General features: G+C 44.8%; 2 protein-coding genes across 7 annotated transcripts; both read right to left on the bottom strand.

The window, feature by feature from the left end:
* Positions 1-58: 58 nt before the first annotated feature.
* On the bottom strand, positions 59-9,341 carry HMBS (hydroxymethylbilane synthase). Of its 3 annotated transcripts, none has more exons than XM_085560385.1 (13): positions 9,181-9,341; positions 7,586-7,658; positions 6,870-6,964; positions 6,721-6,776; positions 5,954-6,031; positions 5,552-5,629; positions 4,053-4,128; positions 3,239-3,352; positions 2,689-2,727; positions 1,688-1,807; positions 1,400-1,453; positions 745-831; positions 59-535 (listed from the first exon to the last, which is right to left on the bottom strand). In XM_085560385.1, exons 3-13 carry the CDS (start codon positions 6,912-6,914, stop codon positions 362-364), a joined length of 921 nt encoding a protein of 306 aa, XP_085416511.1. In that variant the 5' UTR covers positions 6,915-6,964; positions 7,586-7,658; positions 9,181-9,341; the 3' UTR covers positions 59-361. The 3 variants fall into 3 exon arrangements, with proteins under 3 accessions (XP_085416511.1, XP_021385752.3, XP_085416512.1); XM_021530077.4 differs by having other exon boundaries at positions 6,870-6,919; XM_085560386.1 differs by lacking the exons at positions 7,586-7,658; positions 9,181-9,341 and adding an exon at positions 7,365-7,579.
* Positions 9,342-9,828: 487 nt separating this feature from the next.
* On the bottom strand, positions 9,829-19,861 carry VPS11 (VPS11 core subunit of CORVET and HOPS complexes). Of its 4 annotated transcripts, XM_077788057.2 has the most exons (16): positions 19,659-19,861; positions 19,186-19,351; positions 18,859-18,994; positions 17,640-17,803; positions 17,291-17,538; positions 16,688-16,889; positions 16,262-16,413; positions 15,071-15,257; positions 14,526-14,669; positions 13,864-14,052; positions 12,833-12,994; positions 12,217-12,356; positions 11,708-11,910; positions 10,968-11,139; positions 10,636-10,858; positions 9,829-10,104 (listed from the first exon to the last, which is right to left on the bottom strand). In XM_077788057.2, exons 1-16 carry the CDS (start codon positions 19,817-19,819, stop codon positions 9,940-9,942), a joined length of 2,814 nt encoding a protein of 937 aa, XP_077644183.2. In that variant the 5' UTR covers positions 19,820-19,861; the 3' UTR covers positions 9,829-9,939. The 4 variants fall into 4 exon arrangements, with proteins under 4 accessions (XP_077644183.2, XP_085416502.1, XP_085416500.1 ...); XM_085560376.1 differs by lacking the exon at positions 19,659-19,861 and having other exon boundaries at positions 18,859-19,011; positions 19,186-19,492; XM_085560374.1 differs by lacking the exon at positions 19,659-19,861 and having other exon boundaries at positions 19,186-19,492.
* Between the last annotated feature and the right edge of the window lie 862 nt (positions 19,862-20,723).

The raw sequence follows: 20,723 nt of genomic DNA, 5'->3' as shown, positions 1-20,723 counted from the left end.
TTTAGTACCAGCGCAGTTGTGTATCCGATTATAACCCAACAGGCACTCTGCTCCTAAATGGAATTGAACACTTAAAGGCTTTTATTTTATTTTTAATTTTTTTCTTTCAGTTCTCTAGCTACAAAAGTTGTTGACAATACTTCATAAAGACGCTTAACAATTTAGAGAAATGTGGAGAGGGATAAAAACTCTGAAGAGCAGAAACTACTTAAGTTAGTTAGCTTCATATTTCAAGTTTTTTGCACCCAAATGTCAGGCAAGACTGGTGTGAATGTTGAAATAAATCCCTCCAGAGGATCATGATGCAGCTGCACAGACTTGTAGCTAGAATTGTAGCACTCCTGCTGGCCACACCCCAAGTTCAGCGGGCATCATTGAGCTGCCTTGCCACGCTAAGGATATGCTTTGCTCCCTTGCTCAGAAGTAAACTAGCTAGTTCAACACCCAGGTTCTCTGCAGCTTCCTGGGCCTGACCAGGAACATTCTTGGCTGTGATGCCAACATGCTGCACATCATCATTTGGTCCATCTTCATTCTGCAAATACGAACACCTCAAAGTAAGGCAGCAGGAAAACAGTAGGCAAGGAATTAAGATGCTCATGAAAAACCTAGTCTGAAGAACCTCAAGAACAGTGTGCTGTTACAGCTGACAAGAAAACAGACCAAATATAATCCATTTCTAAAGGCCAGGTTTTTGTCATTTAGCTTCAGGTTTGAATTTCGAAGGCACCGTAATTCCCGTACCTGATGGGGATAACTAACACCGGTCTGCATGGTCTCCTTCAGGCTATCAGATCCATCCAAGCTGTAGACTGCTCCTGTCAAATACAACTTAGAAAATACACAGAATGGATTATTACCACATTAACAAACAAGCAGCCAACTACCCCCTCTTTAAAAAAAACACCCAATATACAAAGCTAAGTCTGTTGGGAAGGGCTTTTGTCATGCAGTGGGATCAGCATGAATAGTGGTATAATACAAGAAAAGTATTTCCTGTTAGGGAAGATACGAAGATATGACTTCTCAAGGAAAATGCCAAAGTTCTTTTCTAATTTCCCACCTCCTTATCCACATTCCACTGTCTAAAAACAAGTTTGGTAGGGTCAAAAGCAATACTTTCAGACCTCAGGACAGCATGAAATAAGCAGCAGGGGTGGAGAGGGGAATCTGGTATAATATTTAAGGGAATTTTCTGAAAGACAGCTTCAGTAGCTTGACCCATTCTTGCACTCCTGCTTTGGACACAAACACAGAAGGGTCAAGTCAGGAGACTATCTGCCCTACCTGGTTATAAAGATACCTGCTGAAATTAGCTTCAGGAAAAGATATGGAAACATGCACACACTTGGAAAAGGTTTTCAGAAATAATCCATGAAAAATACAAAGTACTCCTCACCTGGCCATCCTTCAGCAGGGTGTTGACAGCAACAGGGACGCTACATCCACCCTCCTAAAACACAAAGCAGCTGACACTGAAGTTCCTACTCAACACATTGAAAGCAGAGGCCTTCGAAAAGTTTAGGCAGCACACAACACTGCCCATCACTCTTCTGGCCCTTTTTGATTCAGATGTACTCTCCTTTGCAGTTTCAGAGAAGTGTTACAGATTTTCCATATTATGGCATCAAGTCAACTAGCAGATCAGTATTTACTGCTGCAGGCAGAGGAAGGGTGCCAGACCTACCAAACGCTTCATAAAGGCTCTTTCAGCAATGCAGCACAACACAGTGTCAGCATCATGCAGGGCAGATACCATATTCAGTATCTCTTGGTCTTTGGCACGAACTTCCACGGCTAAGGCACCCTAGAAGAAAAAACACACAACAAAATATAGTTCTTCAACTTCATGCATCAGCATTGATCACAGAACAGAACTCAGAGGCTCAGACCCTTTTCACTAAGGGAGCAATGTTCACAGAAATGAATTGTGATACACTCCGCTGCCTGTAGGGTTGTCCTACAGTAGCTGCTGTAAACAGAAGATCAGGACTTATTCAGGCAAGTGTTAAAGATCATGCTGCCACCTCAACCATTCTAGAACTCTGCAGGTATTTGACAAATGCATGATCAAAATTACTTTTTTCAGACTGAATGTGCAGATTTGTCACTTGTGATCACTAACTGGTGATCAGGTTTATCAAGTTTGATATTAGTTGCATAAGCTCAGCCATGCAGGCAGAATGGACTGGAACAGTCTGTCCACCTAAAAACAGGAGCAGTAAGAATGTGCTCCAAGGCAGGTGTTCCAGCTCCATCTTGCAGGAGTCAGGACACCATGCACAAAGGAGGGAGCATCACAGACCAAAGACACTGCAGTGGTTTAGCACAGTTATCCTGGTGCAGCGTAATACTGACCCTGCCAGAACCTGCCCCATATCTTATATGTTATATCTATATCTATGTTATATCTATACATGTTGCCCCAGTGTAGATGTGCGTGGCTTTACCTTCCCATTTACTGTTTTTTCTTTTACTGATAGGAACCAGCCCCTAACACCTGGGTAGAAGAGCAGATTCCTAACAAGTTGTGCCTCAAAGAGTGTAACAGCCAACAAAAGAGATCAAAGTACTTTTCTGATAACGAAGACATGAGAAGTCTTCAGCACAGTTAACTACTCAGATATATCATACTTTCACTGAAAGCTGGTTTTCAGTGCCCTTTAAGGAACAAAAGTTGTAAAGTACCTGTCCGACAGCATACAGACAATCTTCAGGGCTTAGGAGCTGGAAGAAAGTAAAATCAAGAGTTAACTCAAGTTGCACTGTTCACAATGTAGAAAATAAGAGCCAGATTCCTGTCTCCAATACTAAGTGATTTCATGTCAGACCAAAGACACTTCTCCCTTCTCATGCCTCAGTGTTTCCACCACAAAAGTGAGATAATGTCCATTCCATCAACTGGAGTGTAACACTTTGTGACTTAGCTAATCACTAAAATCTCAGCCTTACACACTGCTGCATTGCTAGACACGAGTGCCATGAAGTGCTACAAGACAATCAGATTACAAACTGTTACTGAACCATGGAAAACTGAACATGAAAATTTTCTGTACGAAGGAAAAAAAACAACCAACCAAAAAACCCAACCACTCCTTCCAGAAGTGCCTCAAATCAAATCATGGCAATGGAGTCAGGTGCTTGCATGCTTATCTTGGATAGGAGAACCACAAGGTATGAAAAGCAAACAGTTGGTATTTCAGCAGAGAATGTTATTTTCTGCTTTGCTGCGCCTAACCTGGCCAATGCGATTTTCCCAGCCCATTCTCTTCAGCCCAGCAGCAGCCAAGATGATGGCACTGAAGTCTTCCTTCTCATCTAGCTTCTTTAAACGGGTATTTAAGTTTCCTCTCTGTAGAAGTGATTAAGCAAGCATAGAAACGGCAGGATAACAGTTCTACAACCAGTTGAGTCTTTACAGACTGTACAGAATACAACAGTCTCCAAATGAGAATGTCAGTACCATCCTGAAAGAAGTGTTAAATAAGCACAATCGTTTCATAAAATAGAATCTTGCCATGTATTATGGAATATTAATTCAAGTGCTGAGTCTACAAAGATATGCACACCACTGAAGTACACTATTATCACCCAATTCCTTCTGCACTGCAAAGAACTCTTCTCCTAGGACGGAAGTAACAATGCCTTTTCTCAGTAGGTCAGCCACCCACAATGGAATTAATGATCCAAACAGCATCCAGGGTTACTGGAAACCCAGCAACATTTGGTCACGCACCCGTGACAAACACATCGGAGGCACCGTCATGCAGTTTTTCAAACACTGCAAAACATACAATTAATCTGTATGCTGAACACCCAGCTAGATCAAGGCTGGCTGCTTCTTCACAGCCTCATGAGAAAGCAGAGGACAGGATGGTTACAGTACTACCCCATCCCACCTCAGAACAGGGTAGTGGAGAACAGCCTTTGAAGAAGCAGCTTGTTCTTGTAGGTCAGGTGGCACAAATGAGCCTCAAATCTAGATTTTACACAAAGTTGTACTTTCCTCTTTGCAGCTTTACCCAGCTCCCACACTTGCCAGGAAAGGATACAATATCCCTGAATTCTAAATGAGGGAACTTCTTCTTGAGCTGAGCTGCTCTCCGAAGTGAACTGGTTCCAATCACACTGCAAGGAAAAGTATAATCACTGAAATCCAGAACACTCCTAACAGTTACCTCCAGCCACATATATGACAGAAATTTCAAGGAAACAAATAGTATTTTTTTTTTTAGTTGAAATGAAGATCAGAAAAACAGTCAATTATTTATATCTCCTTAGAAGAAAGAAAACCACTCTGTGAAGTTCAGCATAAAGCATGTCCGAAGCAACTCCCAAGGAGCCAATTTACAGAATATGCTTCTGATGAGCAGTCCCCAGCCACTGTCAAGGATGTATGAAACCTCATTGAAAGACAACATTTTTCACAGAAAAAAGACACCACTGCCCCAAAATGAGCCAGACAACTAAGTGATGAAGTGACTAAAACAGAGGAACTTCATCAAAGACACAAATGCAGAGTAAGCAGAGGACCTTTGAGTATATAACTAGAAACCACAGAAAACTGAAAGTCTGGGCATTTCCTTTCTCAAGCTATATGCTGTTCACTTCTTTTTATAGAATTATATTATATGCTGATTTAGAAGGGACCCATCAGGATCATTGAGTTCCAACTTCTAGCCCTTTGCAGGACACCCCAAGAATCCTACCATGTGCCTGAGAGGGCTGTCCAAATACTCTGTGAGCTCTGTCAGGCTTGGTGCTGTGACCACTTCCCACAGGAACCTGTTCCAGTGCTGAACCATTCTCTGGGTGATGAACCTTTTCTCGATATCCAACCTAAACCTTCCCTGATTCAGCTTCATGCAGCTGAAGAGACTGAAGAAATCAGTATGTGCCCTTCTGATTCCTCCTTTTGGTAACCTGAAACCTAAATCAGATGCGATTTTCCTGCTATCCAAATGCACAGAAATACAAGTCTTTGTGTCATGGCTAGTTTATTTATTTCACTTTAATATATAAAAAAAAATTATTTCAAATAGCTACCTTAATCTGAGTAATTTTACTCATCTGTCTCAGACAAAGGATTCCAATAATCTCTACAGAAAGACAGATCATTAAAAATGGAGAAACCACATGAAAGTGATGCCAAAAACACAAGGAAGAAATCAGAATAAGCTGAGTGAGAACAGAAGCATAGTTCAGGTCCATGAAAGCCAAAATCCTGCACCACACACACCATCTGCACTGTATGCTTTCCTCAGCAGTAGGCAGAACACCAAGGAGCAGGAATTCACTCTAGAGAGCGTGGCAAGAAAGGTTTTAACTTGAGAAAGCATTGCCGCTCAAGGGTGGCTTGAGAGATGAACCTCATTCCTGTGACACAGCGTTACTTTTTCTAGCAAGTGGGTCCAGGTGTGGAATGCTCACAAAAGGCAGTGTAAAACCACTACAGGATAAAGCAATGAGGTGACTGACTTGCCAATGTAAAATGTCAACCAACTGACCCCTTCTGTTTTTGCACCTGTCTTCCCCTTCTTCTCCCACTCACCTCTTTTCAGGAAGGAGGCTCAGTGTTTTTCCACAGTTTTTGGGATGAAAGACAACAGCGTCAAGCGGGTTTTCCCTTCTGCAAAATAACACAAGTGCAGAATGCCTGACACATCATTTAAGGCAAGGCTGGTACGCTCAACAGTTCTGCTATCATTTCCCAGAAGAACTACCTCTGGCTCAAAAATACTTCATCATCAAGATGGAGAGCAAGAATTTTCAGCACACCTGCCAGCTATGGAACACTAGGGTAGCCCTAGTGTTCCACTAGAGCTTCCATTGTTTTGAAGACCAATCACAGGAAACTCTGAACATCTAAAAGAACCTACGCTGCCTTTGCTCTCCTTCACCAACACTATAAAATGCAAAGCTCTCGAGAATCAAGTCTCATGTCCTCACTTACTTGCAGACAGCACCAATCGTAAAGCCAGGAGGAAGAGAAGTTGGCAGGTCCTTCAGGGAGTGAACCACAAGGTCAACCCTAAAAATTAGAGGATAGTAATTGGAGAACAGATGGTATAGCTCATGTAACTGTGTGACAGAGATGCAGAATACCTTTGTTTTTAAACATACTTTAACTAAGACACTACTGAAACCCTCCTCAGAATATTGAAAAGAAAGAGAGATTAAACCACACCAAAACCTCAAACCCACGAAACCAGCAGTAATCTCTGTCTGCTCAGGCATCTGAAGCAAGGTTTTTGTAGAGACAAACTGCACAGAACACAGCACAATTTGCCCATGTCAAATTCTCCTGCACATTTAGCTTGCATAAGTTAATAAATAATAACATTTACAGGATGACAATAAATCTGTTTTGCAAGACATTACCACCAATAAGAAGAGTGTTTTTTAAAAAAATATATTAATAAGCAGTAATCATATGAGATTACAGCCTCCCTCTGTATTACAGCATGTAATACACAAGTAACAGAAGAAAACGTTACTGGGGCAGACCAAGTGATACAACAGCTCCACTTCAAAATACATGTCCTGAGCCCAGGGTAGAGAGAAAAAAGGGGGGAAAAAAGACAGTGACTTATCAAAGGATTATTTTTTTCAGTCTGAAAGGTACCAGGACTGAAGGAAATTAGATCATCTATGCAGCAAGCCAAGTGTGTCCAAAGAGCACCAAATGCTAAGGAGAAAGACAAAACAGTAAGTTCTTACTCATTTCTTTCAAGTGCATTTTCCAGCTCTTTGGTGAAGAGGCTCTTCTCTCCAATCTACACACAAAAGGAAAAAAATAAATCACAAAAGAAGCATGAGATAATAGAACATAAATACAATTAGTTCTTGAATAAAGGAAGATCCTTTACCTTGGAAAGTGCTGTGTCCAAGATCTTGTCCCCAGTTGTTGACATGGCCACTGCTCGGAGACAGTACAGGTAAAATGTGAGGTACTGGGCTTAGGCTGAAAATATCCATGCAAAATGTCACACACTACTGTATGAACACTGACTTCAAGCTCAATACAAGAGCAGCTCACTTCTAGAAATACATTGCACTCAAGACAAGTTGAGTGCAATGAAATTGAGACGTCTTTCACGGTCCTCAAAAACAAAAGCAAAGTGAAAGAGGGCTGGTTTGGGGAAGAGTTGACCCAGAGGAAGCTGCCATGGTCTGTCTCTGGAGTGCCAAAGAACACATGTAAAGCAGTTCTCTTCAGTGCATGGCTGAACTCCTGTTATTCCTGTTGAAAGCTTTGAGCCCCAGACCAGAAAATGCCCCTAATGCTCAGAGGGGTGCAGCCAGAACAATACAAAGTTTGCGAAGGGAGCAACACAACACCATGTCCATCACTCAGCACTTACATCATCAAGGGCTCATGAAATCCATTTATCTCCCCTACAAGAAACAAGCAGCAGCAGTTGCTCAGCCACACAACTGAACTGAATTCAAACGGCACTCGCAGATAAATTTAGACAGACCTCCTCCTCCTGACTCTACACACACCTCTTGCACACGAAGATAACCCACTGGCTCCTGCTCCTTGCCATCTACCCCAGGGCAACATCCAAAAAACAAAACTTACCAATCTCAAAGTGGAGGTCAGGGAATAGCTCACGGAGCATCATAACTACACTATCGGTCTGAATCCGGGCCAGCTACAAGGAAGCAGAAAACAAAGTCCTAAAGAAAGAGCACAGTGCCCATATAGTAGCTAAGGAGGCTTTACTATTCCCCCACAGCCAGGCATGCATGACCAGTACATTCTCTCTAAATCAAAAGCATTAGAAATAGGTTGCCTCAAGTTAAATGACTCATAGTACAAACTCCTTGAACTGTGTGAACACCTATCATGACCAGAACACTTCACTGAAGAACTTCTTTTATTGACTAAAGTCTTCCCATGTCCAGCCATTACTGTGGTGCATGATGAAACACTGCAGTAAGTTTATCAAGTTAGGGAGAGTGATCCCAATAGGAACCTACAGATCACAATTCTCATGCTTTCACTTCTTGGTTTCACCTATGTAGAACAACACAACTGCTGAATGATGATCACTCAACAAGTGGGCGGAAAAGTAAGCAAAACCATTATTCTGTTGCTCAGCAATGAAAGAACAAGTCATATTGCACACTGAGCTAGGGTTAAAGCCTCCTGCTTTTTCAAAGCACATGAATTTTACCAATACTGCATTTGGGAGAAGCCAGTATGATTTCACTGAGCTGGTGGGAAAATCCAGTTAGTGTCAAATACAAGTTACTTACCTTCTATAAGAACAAAGACCTAGTCTGAGGTTCTACAAACACACACACACAAAAGTAACAGCTTACATCATCATGTACAGCAAGAAACAAATCTCAAAGTAGTAAACTGCATGAAGAACATTCCATTGCATAAGAAAACCAGAAGTAAAATACAATCACTAGTGTATCATCTTTCTGCACATGCAAGTGGCAGCAGACTCAAGCAACTACAGATGAGGTTCAGCTTTTCTGCCACCGAAGGGCTCAAGACCCTTTGATAATTAACGTCGTTCTCGGGACTGCAGTTCCCTACAAGTACAATGAATGTATGTAGCTGCTTCCCTTTGTAAAGTGCCCCAAAAGCCACACGTTATTACATGAGATAGCATATATGCACGGCTATCTCCCTTGTCCTGATGTCTACATAAAGTGCCTTTGTGACAGCACGGAATTCTTCCTAGAACGTGCTACCAAAAGGAACGAGATTATCTCAGTGCAAAGGCCTGAGGGTCGCTTATCTCTCTTTGCGAGGCTGCTCCTCCCTACTCTAGCCCGCTGGCGACAGATACCTTCTCTATCTGTGGCTATGTCCCTTCCCTGGCCTTTGAGCGGGCTGCAAGCATCAGTTATTGGGGGGTTTCCGTACAAGAGCTCCACAGAATTTTCAAGTTGGTCGCAGCCAGACAGGGAGAGACCCGCGCCGTGGCCCCCGGCCCCTGCACCGCGACAGCGCTACTGGAGCGGCCCGTCCCCTGGGCTCCGAAGGAAGGGCTCTCCGAACTTCTTCCCGGAATTCCACGGCAGGAGTCGAAAGGGGAACTCAGGAAGCTCAGGCTGCTCCTCAGCCCCGAGAAGCACGCAGACCCTGCGCCGCCCGGGACGAGCCGGGTGCCCCGGCGGGAGCACTCCCCGCACCCCAACCCCGCCGCTGCCTACCTGGCTCCGGCGGGTGCCCACGCGGATCGCTCTGCCATCCACGCCGTTCTCTTTCTGCGGCAGCAACGGGTCGCCACCCGCTCGGCCGGCGCCCCCGCCGGCATCCGCTCGTCCCAGGCCCACGCCCGGCGCCGCCAGCTCCGCCATCACCTCCGGCCCTCAGCGCCCGCACCCGCCCCCCACGTGACCGCGGCCTCGCCTTGTGAGCGGCCGGCGCGGGGAAAGCCCCGCCCCGCGCGCCCGCCCCGCGCGCCCGCCCCGCGCGCCCGCCCCGCGCGCCCGCCCCGCGCGCCCGCCCCGCGCGCCCGCCCCGCGCGCCCGCCCCGCGCGCCCGCCCCGCGCCCCAGGCCCCGCCCCGCGCGCCCGCCCCGCCCCGCGCCCCCGCCCCGCGCGCCCGCCCCGCGCGCCCGCCCCGCGCGCCCGCTCCGCGCGCCCGCTCCGCGCGCCCGCCCCGCCCCCGGCCCCGCCCCGCGCGCCCGCCCCGCCCCCGGCCCCGCCCCCGGCCCCGCCCCCGGCCCCGCCCCGCGCGCCCGCCCCGCGCGCCCGCCCCGCGCGCCCGCCCCGCGCGCCCGCCCCGCGCGCCCGCCCCGCCCCCGGCCCCGCCCCGCCCCGCCCCGCCCCGCCGGCCGGTCAGTGAGGCCGCGGCGCTCCGGCCACTCGGGTTTATTGAGGGACAAGGGACGAAGCCAAACACAGGGGGCCGAGGACACGGCGGGGATCCCCGTACAACACGAGAGGGCGTGTGGACACGGCCTGCAGTCAGGTACTGCGTTTGCTGTGGATGAGCAGCTCCCGCTGCAGACCAGCCTCGATGGTTGTAGCGGTCTTTCCCGAGGGCAAGTCCGTGATCAGGGTGAGCTTATTGAAGACACCGCGACCAAAGTAGTCAGCAACGACTGAGAAGCCATCATTTGAACACTTGAGCTGCCAGACACAAAGCAGAATCATCAGCAAAAGCCTCCAGAGCCTCTTGCTTCTAAGCCCCCTTTCCTTCTCCTCTGGTTTAGTGGACAGGGCAGCTCATGTCAGTCCCTGACAATTGGCTCAGTCCATGCAGGGGCTAGATGTAGCAGAAAAACCTGCTAGATTTTCTGACACTGGATGTTCCAGATCCTCTTTCAATGCCACTTCTGAGCCATGCACCGAGGAGGTAAATGAGCAACAGAATTAAGCAGGAAGGTGAGTGCCTCAAATGCTCTAGTTTCCACATGTGTTAACATTTTCCAGGTGAGAATAGAGTCTCTCTTTCACCTTCATAGAGCCAACAATGACTCTTCATGCTCTTTACACAATGCACTCACCCTAGGGTCTAACGCCTCATTATCCAGTTAACATAACCTTCTTTACAAAATACTTCCAAGCCTTACCTGTCTCTACCAGCCTCCATTTACAGGTCTGTAAACAAATCTAAACTCTACTTATTTCAACTTGGTAAGACAGGCAACGTTACCTTACCTGATGCTGAAACTGGTCATGCAGATCTCTCTTCTGCTCCTGGGCTCGGATCATGTCCATCACTTTGCGATTTTCTGGCATGCAAGTAGGACATTCTGAATCACTCTCAGAGTAGCTTTCAAAGCAGTGCTGGTGAAAGGAATGACCGCAGAGGAAGTGGACTGAAGGGAGCTCCAATGCACCAGTGCAAATGCTACACTTGGTCTTCTGAAAAATCTTGGGACTGAGTGACAAGATGGAGAAGCATGAGAAAGACAAACTACACCTTACTAAAAGAAAACAGTAGTTCTGTCCTTGAATAGCACTAGACAAGACAGCACACAGTCCTGCACCTTTCTTTTAGCTCTTCAATTTCCAGGCGGATCCTCGTAGTTTCTTCTCGGTATTTCTGAATTCTCTGCTCATCCTGCTGTATCTGGTGGCTTTGCTTCTGCAGCTTGTTGACAAGATAATCCTTAATCACAGACAGGGTGGCTGTGGAGTTATGAGCCAGAGTCTGCACAACTGAGAGAAACTGAGATGTTAGTTTAAACACAAGCACAAAAACTGCAGCTATACTTGTACTGCCAGGGCAGACTGCTTTCCTGGGACAGGCCACTTACAGGCAAAAGCAGCTGGCATTCTCGTGGAATCGGAAGAGCTCACTTAAAGATTCTCTTTCAGTCTGATCATTTCCCAAAATGGGCGACTGGGAGCATGTCTGGATAACTCAGACCAAAGGGACAAAGGAAGGATCTAGTAGTGGATTGGATTTTAGTTCTCCACCAAGGCTCAACAGAAGTTTCAGCACACCCTGCACTGCCCCACAGCAATCATGTATGAGACATTCCACTGATACTGCAGATCTTTCTCCCTAACTAGGGAGCTGTGACTGACATCATTTTTCCCTATGGAGCAGGTTATTACTTCAAATGGTAGGCTCTAATTTAATTGATTCTTCTAATGTCTGATCTACAGAAAGCACTACAAACTAGTCTGGGTTGGAGTCTTTTGTGGTTTGTTTTTCTGGTTTTTGCTTGGGTTGTGGTTTTATGGCAGGGGAGGCTGAGGGTTTAATGTCACATGTCATTACCAAGCAGTGGAGGCATAAGATTCTTGTTCTCAATGTGTTTCAGCACTGCAGCAATATACTCCTTGCAGTTCTCCTCCTTCCGTGCAAAGTAGCTAAGAGCCTGTTCCCAGAGACAAGCCTCTTGGTCGCCATACAACTCGCACACCTCAATCACCTTCTTGTACTGCTCATTTTGCATGTGGTAGTGCATGATCTGTTGGAAACTATGGGAGAAAGACTCATCAGCTGCAACAATCCACCTCGCCCCTTGAGATTTTGTAGGGACCTTAGGTTTTCACCCAGCCATGTAATCCCTGGACTCACACAGAAGACAAACACAAGTATTTTTTTCACTCTATATAACTGCCTTGCTTCAACAGTGAGGTACTGCAGAGCAATCATCTACCATGCCCATCTTGAGGTCACTACCATTAATGGTAGACATTTATGGCTCAGAAATTGGTGTAGTGGGGGCAAGAGGGGAAGTACAGGACTCTAGAGTAGCAAGTAAAGACAAGAGTAACACTCACAGTTTGCCCTGCTCATAGAGATAGAGAACACCATCCTTGAAATTGTGCATCTGACATAAGACCAAGGCCTTATCAAAGACTGTCTTGAACCTTCCGCTCTTCAGGAGGGTGAGGGCTTCATCGTGCAACTTCTCCTTGGTCTACAAAAAAGTGGGAGAGGTCAAGAAGAGGAACCCAGGCACACCCACCTACACACTATTTTGCATACTAAGACTCAACAATCTGGAGCACTTTTGTGGCAAGTCAGTTTTGGTACTTGCTCTTTAACCCTTTTAAGCAAACAGAACATTATTTTCTTTGCCCAAACAGCCAACACTCTCACAGATCCAGGCAAGCAAGTAAAGATACTTTTGTGGGCAAGCCATCTGCTCACAGAGACTGTATTGTCTGGAATCTGTCCTTAAAAGACATACAAACAAAACAAGCTCAGCCATCCTGTAGGGAATATTCTCCCAGATATTAGGCTGCTTTCCCATTTCTGTGCTATTTGTCCAGCACAGCATATGTACTGCCTCATGTTGTCAATGCCCAGCTGGAAAGGGCATTGCAGGAATGCAAATACAACTCACAGACACCAAACCTTTCCCTCAAAACACAATGCTGGAGGGGCTCAAACCTGCTCATCTTGTTCATGTGCCCAGTTCTGCAACCGAAGTTCCAGTAAAGTGTCATAGACACCCTGTGGAGAGTCAGCCTGCACCTCAGTCATGTGCTCCAGAAAAGCTTTCAGTTCCCGGGAATTGTTTGCAAAGATGGGGATGAACTCCTCCGAATTAGCCTGTAAAACAGTCACAAAAAGACAAGCACCCACATCAGTCTCAAGCCACACTAGTGCTTCCTTCCTGCCATGAGGAATGTTCATTTCCAGAGCCTCAGACAGGACAGATACAGCACAATACAGGATGTCAACAACATCAAAGATCAATCCTGAGCAATAACTTTAAGAGGTCCCCTGCCTCTGGGACTACCAGTACATCAGAATGGGGCTTCTTATAGAATTGTTGAATAGTTTGAGTGGGAAGGGATCTTTAAAAGCCATCTAGTCCAATACTTCTGCAGAGAGCTGAGACATCTTCCATTTCATCAGGTTGCTCAGGTCCTCATCCAACCTGACTTGAGTGTTTCCAGGGATGGGGCTATCTGCCAACTCTCTGGGCAACCTGGTTCAGTGTTTCACCAGCCTCATTATAAAAAGTTTCTTACTTCTATCTAGTCTAAATCTGCCCTCTTTTACTTTAAAATTATTACCTCTGGTAGCATCAAAACGGGCCCTGTAAAAAAGTTTGTCCTCATCTTTCCTATAAAACTCTTTCGAGTACTGAAAAGCTGCAATGAGGTCTCCCTAAAGCCTTCCTTTATCCAGACTGGGCAAGCCCAGCTCACTCAGCCTTTCTTCAGAGCAGCTGTGTTCCATCCCTCCGATCATTTTTATAGCCTCCTCTGGACCTACTCCAAAACATCCATGTGCTAAGGGTTCCAGAGCCAGACACAGTATTCCAGGTGGGGTCTCACCTGAGCAGAGTTTATTAAGTTATAATTCTCGTTATACCTAAAACATCAGGATTACAACACAAGGCATGCAGAAGCACCCTGCAGTAGCAAAGTTACTACTGCAGAGCAACAGCTCTCAGTCAGCACAAACCATACCTTTTTTCCTTCTAGCATCCCAGGGCACTCATTACCTCCCGAGGGATGGTAATCAGTGCAAAGGATCTTCAGCAATTCAGTGGTCTCATTAGGGACATGGTGCATAAGGATTTTACCATATCGCTTCATGTTACTCTCTGCCTGTTCAAATGGCAGTTTTCCAATGTAGTGCAATGCCTCTTGGTAGTTCTGTGAAGACAGACAACAAAACAATCACAGGACACTGGCCTCTGCTCTCTACTTTGAGCTTAGGGCAGAAAGCATTGAAGACATGCTGTGAGTATGCCAGAAATACCATTTACTCTGAATTATCACCTAGTTCACTATTCCTGCTCATCTTCCTCCTCAGGGACAAAGACTGGATACAGCCTGGGGGAAACATTTAGATGAATCCTCAACTAAGCACTCTTGCTCCTCTTAAAGAGCACTGTAAAAAGCGGCATCAGAAAGAAAACAAGATCTTCTGATTTCCCCATCTAGTCTAACACACAAACCAAAAGCAGAAAGGCAACACACCAACAGCAACGAGTATTGTTGCTGCTGCTCTCATCAGCATGCTATCCTCAGCAAAGAGGTCAGTGAAATTATATTCTCACTAAAGAGGAGGCTAAAGAATTGGTATTCTCCCCAGTAAGAACACATGTGCAGGTATGTCTCCTCACCTTGATGTCCTCTAACTGGATTTTGAGGTACCATTCATGATGCTCATGCTTCTCTGCCAGGTACACAGCATGGGAGTAGTAACCAGCTTGGCGAAGCACCTTGATAGCCGTTTCCACATCAAAGTGGACCTCACTCTCACTCGTCTCCAAGAACAAAAGCAGAGAGATGGTCCCTCAGAAAAATTCTAACAGTCCAGAAGCAGTAATCATTCAAGTCAGAGGAGGAAAACATGAGCAGGGACAATCATGGTACCTCTCATGCAAGGGAAAATCACCCATGCATAAAGGAAGGAGTCTAAGCACTTCTCATTTGCTTGCCAGTTGCACTGACAGAAGCAAGCACACTCCAGACCCAGATGGCAAACCAACCAAACTGAGAAAGTAAGCAAGAGCTTGGAAATAAACAAAAACCAGGGTACTGAGCGCTAAATTCATTATTCTCTCTCTTAACAGTCATAGAGGAGGGAATTTACAATGTCACCACAGCCCCTTTTTAATTATTATGATGACACAAAAATGGAGCATGATTCCACATCTCCCAGTACCTTAATGAACTCTTCCAGTTTGGAGCTGTCTTTGAGTTTGGTATAGCAATTCAGCAGAAGTGTAGTGTGGTCTGCATTGGCCAGGGACTGCAGATGGAGCATCTGTAGATAAGCAGTAAGGTTGTGGATACGCTGAGCATCCAGGAATTTCCGAATAACATACGATGGTTCTAGCTTCCCTATAGTTCTGTGAGGGGAAGAGTCATGTTACAAGATATTGTATACTCATGAAATCAAAATAAATGGATAAATTAACAACAGAACACAGTGAAGCCTTAACTTCAGTAGGTACTAACCCTCTTGGGACTGCTTAGCTATGCATCAGAAGCAACACCTAGTTATGGTGTAAGACAACCCATCTGCACACACACCGATACAAAGGCCTTGATCAGGACAACCATGACAGCATACAAAGAGTTAATCTTCCCTTAAAGGTGGCAGTGAGAAGACAGATTAGGCTCTGAGCACAACAAACTGGGAAGCCAAAAAAAGAAAGGAACAAAAGCTACATTTTCCTTCATTTCAGTCACATAACTCAAAGTCAGCTTTAAATGCTTATGCTCTAAACATGGAACAGTTTAGCCACAGTTACTTTGAGAGTTAAAGAAAGTCAAGGTAAAAAGACATGCTGACTCTCACTAGATGTCAGGGACTCTGGAGCATCAGCTCCAAAATAATGTAACACTTTGTGGCATTTTAAAAATTGAACATGAAGTTTCAGTAAGCCCAAAACAAGGCTGCTCCAAGTTCTAGTTTTAAAAAACCCTAGCTGTTTTAAAACTAACACTGAACTGTTTGCTGTTTGAGTACTTTCCAAGAAGACTGCCATACATGGTCAAATTCCATCATCTATCTTGCACAGTGATCCCTTCTTTCTAATGATGTCATCAGTCCCCAGTCCATCCCAATGGGCGTACATTATTCATGTGAAAATATGATCAAAGAGAAGAACTTTATCAAAAGGTATACAAAGTGATTTTCAAGGACCTTGTTCAAAGACTTTTAGTCTCACTTGACTCTATACAGGTAGAATTTTCACCTCAGGTACAGAATCTTTCTCTGTACAGGTACAATTTTCACCTCAAGTCATAATTTTTGGACTCTTTTTATTCCTGGGCTGAAACAGAAATCAAGGCCTATGTTGCTCCTACCTGTACTACAACATCACAGCTCCATAGAACTCCCACCTACCGGATATACTGCTGGATGGCTCCATCATGGTTTCCCTTGTTATAGAGATGATCGCCATACTGCCGGAAAATCTCTGACAAACCATCGCTGTCCAAGTGGTGGCTCTTGGCCAGGTTAATGGCCATTTCAAATAAGTTCTTTCTGAACAGCATCTGTTAAATACATGGTAAGAACAGTGTAAGAGAAGTACCACCCCACAAAACAAGTTCAAACACACCTGGAAAACAAGTTGTTTCTTTATCTTAGTGCATACACGCGCTTAGGCCTTTAGATACCAATTGTCTTACAACACTGGCTATACCAAAGAGCTATTCGATTGCTTGTTATGTAATTCACTTACCTGAATGGCTCAATTTTTCAATCTGCAGAGCCAGTACAATCTTACAGACATAAGGCAGAGACTAATAAGAAAACAAATTTACATGCCTCGAGTTTGGTTTGTGTATCCTTCTCCTGCAGTACGTGGATCTTCCCATCTCTGGTCAGTACATAGAGAGATCCCCACTCTGCCAGAACATCCACTATATCATCAAAGATTGAGTTGTATGCAATGAATTTGTTGCACAAGTCATAGATATTCAGGACTTGTTTGTCTGAATTCTGTGCCTCATTCCCAGCAAATTCTGATCTGGAGAGCAGAAGAACGTTTTAGAAAACAAGAAGAACATAACTTGAAATCTTGATACCTGTTCAAACTAGGGATGTATAGAAAGCAAGACAGAATTTATTTAGGCAATTAAACTAAGTGGATCCTGAGGGAAACCACCAAGTATTTATATTCAAATTTCATCATCCTGCTACACTGAGAATTTCACAGGACTAGAAAAAAATTCCCCCTTAATCAGCACATTTAATTGTGCTACTCTCGCAATGGAAGTTAATCAAGATACAGGTCGAGATGAATCTCAACAATATCTGACAGAGTTGCAATCTGCCCCCAGGAGCAAAGCTTCACAGGGGAGAAGGAGAAAGACAAAAAGCATGAAGCTGCATAAGCAAAAAGAATTCATCTGTTTCAAGGAGCCCTACTTCGGGGAAGTCTTTCGGTCCTTGGAGACAATGATGAGGTACCCCCGATACCAGTGAACAATCAGCTTTTGTCCCTCGAAGGCAAAGCAGGGGCCACGTTCATCTGGTTGGTAAAGGTACACACATTCATTTCCTGCCACAATGAACTGGAGATCCTGGGAGGGGTCACTGAGAGACGAACAGCGCAATCCACAACCGTGAGTGTCCAGCTCCAGGCGAGGATAGTCTTTCACTGAAAGCATATAAGACTACAGAGGAAACTCGAGGGTTTGAGGATCACTCTGAACTAGACTCTGAAACCAACAGAATTTGCAAGTCAGAGTCACATTTTCTTCAGCTAGCTTCTCACCTGGATGTTCTCTGTGGTCACCACAAATAGATGTGTTGTTTTGCCAGACTGTCGAAAAGCAAGGCCAGTAACGGGGTAACTACCTTCATGTAGGATCTGGGTCTTACTATGCCGATCCCGAGTGATGTCTCCTTTAGTAAGTACAACACTCCCATCTGCAAAACCTGGTGAAGCGGACAGACTGAATTATTACTTATACAACACACCTGAAATTTTATCCAGCCTAAGTTAGGGAGGCTCCAGTCAGCAACAACAGCACACTCACTAGCATGGTATAATGCAATGGCTTGCCACAGGTTCTCATGTCAAGTCAGTCTTTGCCAAATCACTCCCCACTGCTCCAGTTACAGTTCAGAGCTGTCACACAACTGCACACAGGATAGCACTGTTCAGCAAGGGTTAACTTGCTTTCCACATACAAATTTCATGTGCACATTAATTTTGTTTGACTCTGTCCTATTTTGTTCCATAAATGGCCTTCCCATACTGCAACTGTAACAATAATTTCAAGTCCCTTGCTTATTCAAAATATACTACACACTGCAAAAAAGACCAGAGGGAGATTTTTTAAGAGGGAGTAAAACACACAGTCTTCATAACTTGCCAATAGCCCCAGTCTTGTAAGCTGTTCCAGGGTTGAAGGCCACCATACACACAGGGAAAGCTTTTTTGATTTCAGTGTAGGGACCAAGTCAGCTGAAACTACTTGTAATCTCACAACATTACTGCTCTTATTCTGTCAGAAGAGTTAAGCAAGAAACATTACCAAGGAATGGTCAAATCCAGAAAGGGAAATTTGCTTTTTTCTTTGAAAAAAGGTTTGCATAACAAGCTTGAAAAAGTATCTCTGTAACATTAAGTATCACAAAACTCACGTCTTTTCCTGTACCAAGAGAAGCTAAGTTTAGTACCAAGTTCAATAAATATGTAGCCTTACCAACTGGCAGGGAAAAGAGAACATCAACTAAAAATAAGTGTTTCCGAGTATCAAAGTTATTGGTGTAAATTATACACTCAGGTTAAAGTTATGCATTTATCTCTTGAGCTCTAGGATAGCACAAGATATGCAATACCTCTATGAGGATAATGCAACAACTGAGTGAGAAGAAAGATCATCAGGACCTTCTGTAGTGGTTTTTTTATTATCTATTCATGTTCCTCACCCATCAGTAAAGTCCGTAATATTTTTTTTAAGCTGTTATAGTTCAACTTTACTTACCGATAGCCATGAAATTAAGATTCTCGTGGACAGTTAGGCAGGACACAACCGTGGGCTTGTTACCTGGTATTGCTGGAAAAATTCTTGTGCAAAGAGGATTACCACCATCTCGTTTCTCCAGGTTCCAGACTTTCACCTACAAACAACGATGATCTGGCATAAGCAAAACATGGGGCATTAGTAGGCCATGACCTGGCATCAAAATGTTATAGGACTTAGAATGAAGAAGCTACTTAAGGTAAGAAAGGGCAACTGAGATCATCACAATAATCTTTAAGAAAGAACCATATTACAAATGCATTTTCCTCTTTTCATCATTTAACTCACCAAAGGATTTATACCTTCTTCATCCTCACCAATAGAAACCAGGATACTGTGCTGCTTCAGCTGGTACAGATGTGTCACCCTTAGCTTGTAAGCTTGGAAACTGCTGAGTTGAAGGGAGCGAGGCAAAAACCAAATCTGACCTTCCATATTTAGATCACAGTTAAGGCTCATAAGGGCACCAAAAAAAAAAGCCCCACACTTCCAACCGTACAAGAATCTGCACGCCTTTTGCTGACTCCTGATAGAGTTACAGCAAATCCTTCTGCAGAGCAACCCCAGAGCCCGGAGCACCAACACATCCAGCGGCGCTTTGTTTTTTTTTTTTTTAAAGCGAGCACAGCCGACAGCACAAAGCTGCCGCATTCCCAAGGCCGGAGGAGCCTCCGGCCCGCGCTAGAAGCGCCCAGAACTCGCCTGCCGAGCAGCCTCGGCTCCACCGAGACCCTGGCAGGCCACAGCGCCCGGCTCCACACAGGATATCTCCGAACACGAGGCTTCCCCGGCCCGAGTCGCAGACCGCGATGCCCGGGGGCAGTGCGAAAGGCTTCGCAGCGGCTCCATCGGGCGCCGACGGCTCCCTCACCGTCTCCCTGTCGAAGAAGACGAACCGGCGCCACTGCAGGTACGCGGCCATGTCGGGGCCGGCCCCGCGCGCCCGCCCCTCACGCGACCTGCGCATCCGCCCGGGCCGCGCATGCGCGGCCGCTCCAGGGCCGAGACACCGAATTTTCGAACGTACTATTGGAAAAAATCCCAAAGCCTGCTAGGAATTTAAAACTCAGAACGCTGTCGGCACCCTTCAATGAGCCATTTTACAGTAATATTTTTGCATTACAGTGTAGAATATATAATCTTTTTAATTTGCCTCTCTCCAACGGGGCCTTAACAGTATATACAAAAAGGCTTGGCATTTAAATGTGGGTAAAAACTCATTAAATCTGGATATTTGCTGTGAGCTCAGCAATATGATTAATCATTTGTGTTATCTGCCACAGACTGAGCTTCTTAGCTTAACAAAAGCAATACAGTACATAAACTAAAGCTATACCATTGAATATACATGTAAGTTAGTTTCAATGTAGACCTAGCAAACCAGAATGTATTCAGTATTTATGGAATTATGGAGTACTTAATTTCATTGGAACTGTACACTTTTACTGCTCCAGTAGCCCAAAGTACTCAAAGTGCTGAAGTCCTTTAGTTATGTACTTTTAACTACATAACTAAGTTATTAGTTATGTAACTATAACATATATTATGTACATATTATAGTTACATATGTAACATACATATGTTATGTAACTATAACATATACATAATTATATGTTATAGTTACATAACTATAACATAGTTATATGTTATGTAACTATGGCAAATTCTGAAAGAATCTTGTTAAATTGTTTAACTTGCTGCTAAACCTTTATGCATAAACCACTGGTAAAGTAGAGGGCCTAGCTGAGCAGAGGGGTTGACTCTGAACCCTGTGACTCCACTTACCTATTCCTATCCTTACTCTTTTTGCTTTTCTCCCCCGGCCT

The sequence above is a fragment of the Lonchura striata genome, chromosome 24 (genome assembly GCF_050655825.1).
Source record: "Lonchura striata isolate lonStrDom1 chromosome 24, ASM5065582v1, whole genome shotgun sequence".
Taxonomy (NCBI): domain Eukaryota; kingdom Metazoa; phylum Chordata; class Aves; order Passeriformes; family Estrildidae; genus Lonchura; species Lonchura striata.
This window is presented reverse-complemented; position numbering and strand designations above follow the sequence as displayed.

Coding starts and splice junctions, on each gene's coding strand:
- VPS11 (XM_077788057.2), bottom strand. CDS start 19,819: ATGGCCGCGTACCTGCAGTGGCGCCGGTTCGTCTTCTTCGACAGGGAG. Junction 14,670..15,070: donor AACTGGAAGAGTTCATTAAG/GTACTGGGAGAT, acceptor TTGTTCTTGGAG/ACGAGTGAGAGTGAGGTCCA. Junction 10,105..10,635: donor ATGACCAGTTTCAGCATCAG/GTAAGGTAACGT, acceptor TGTGTCTGGCAG/CTCAAGTGTTCAAATGATGG.
- HMBS (XM_021530077.4), bottom strand. CDS start 9,327: ATGGCGGAGCTGGCGGCGCCGGGCGTGGGCCTGGGACGAGCGGATGCC. Junction 2,728..3,238: donor GGGAAAATCGCATTGGCCAG/GTTAGGCGCAGC, acceptor ACTTTCTTCCAG/CTCCTAAGCCCTGAAGATTG. Junction 536..744: donor GTGTTAGTTATCCCCATCAG/GTACGGGAATTA, acceptor TCGTATTTGCAG/AATGAAGATGGACCAAATGA.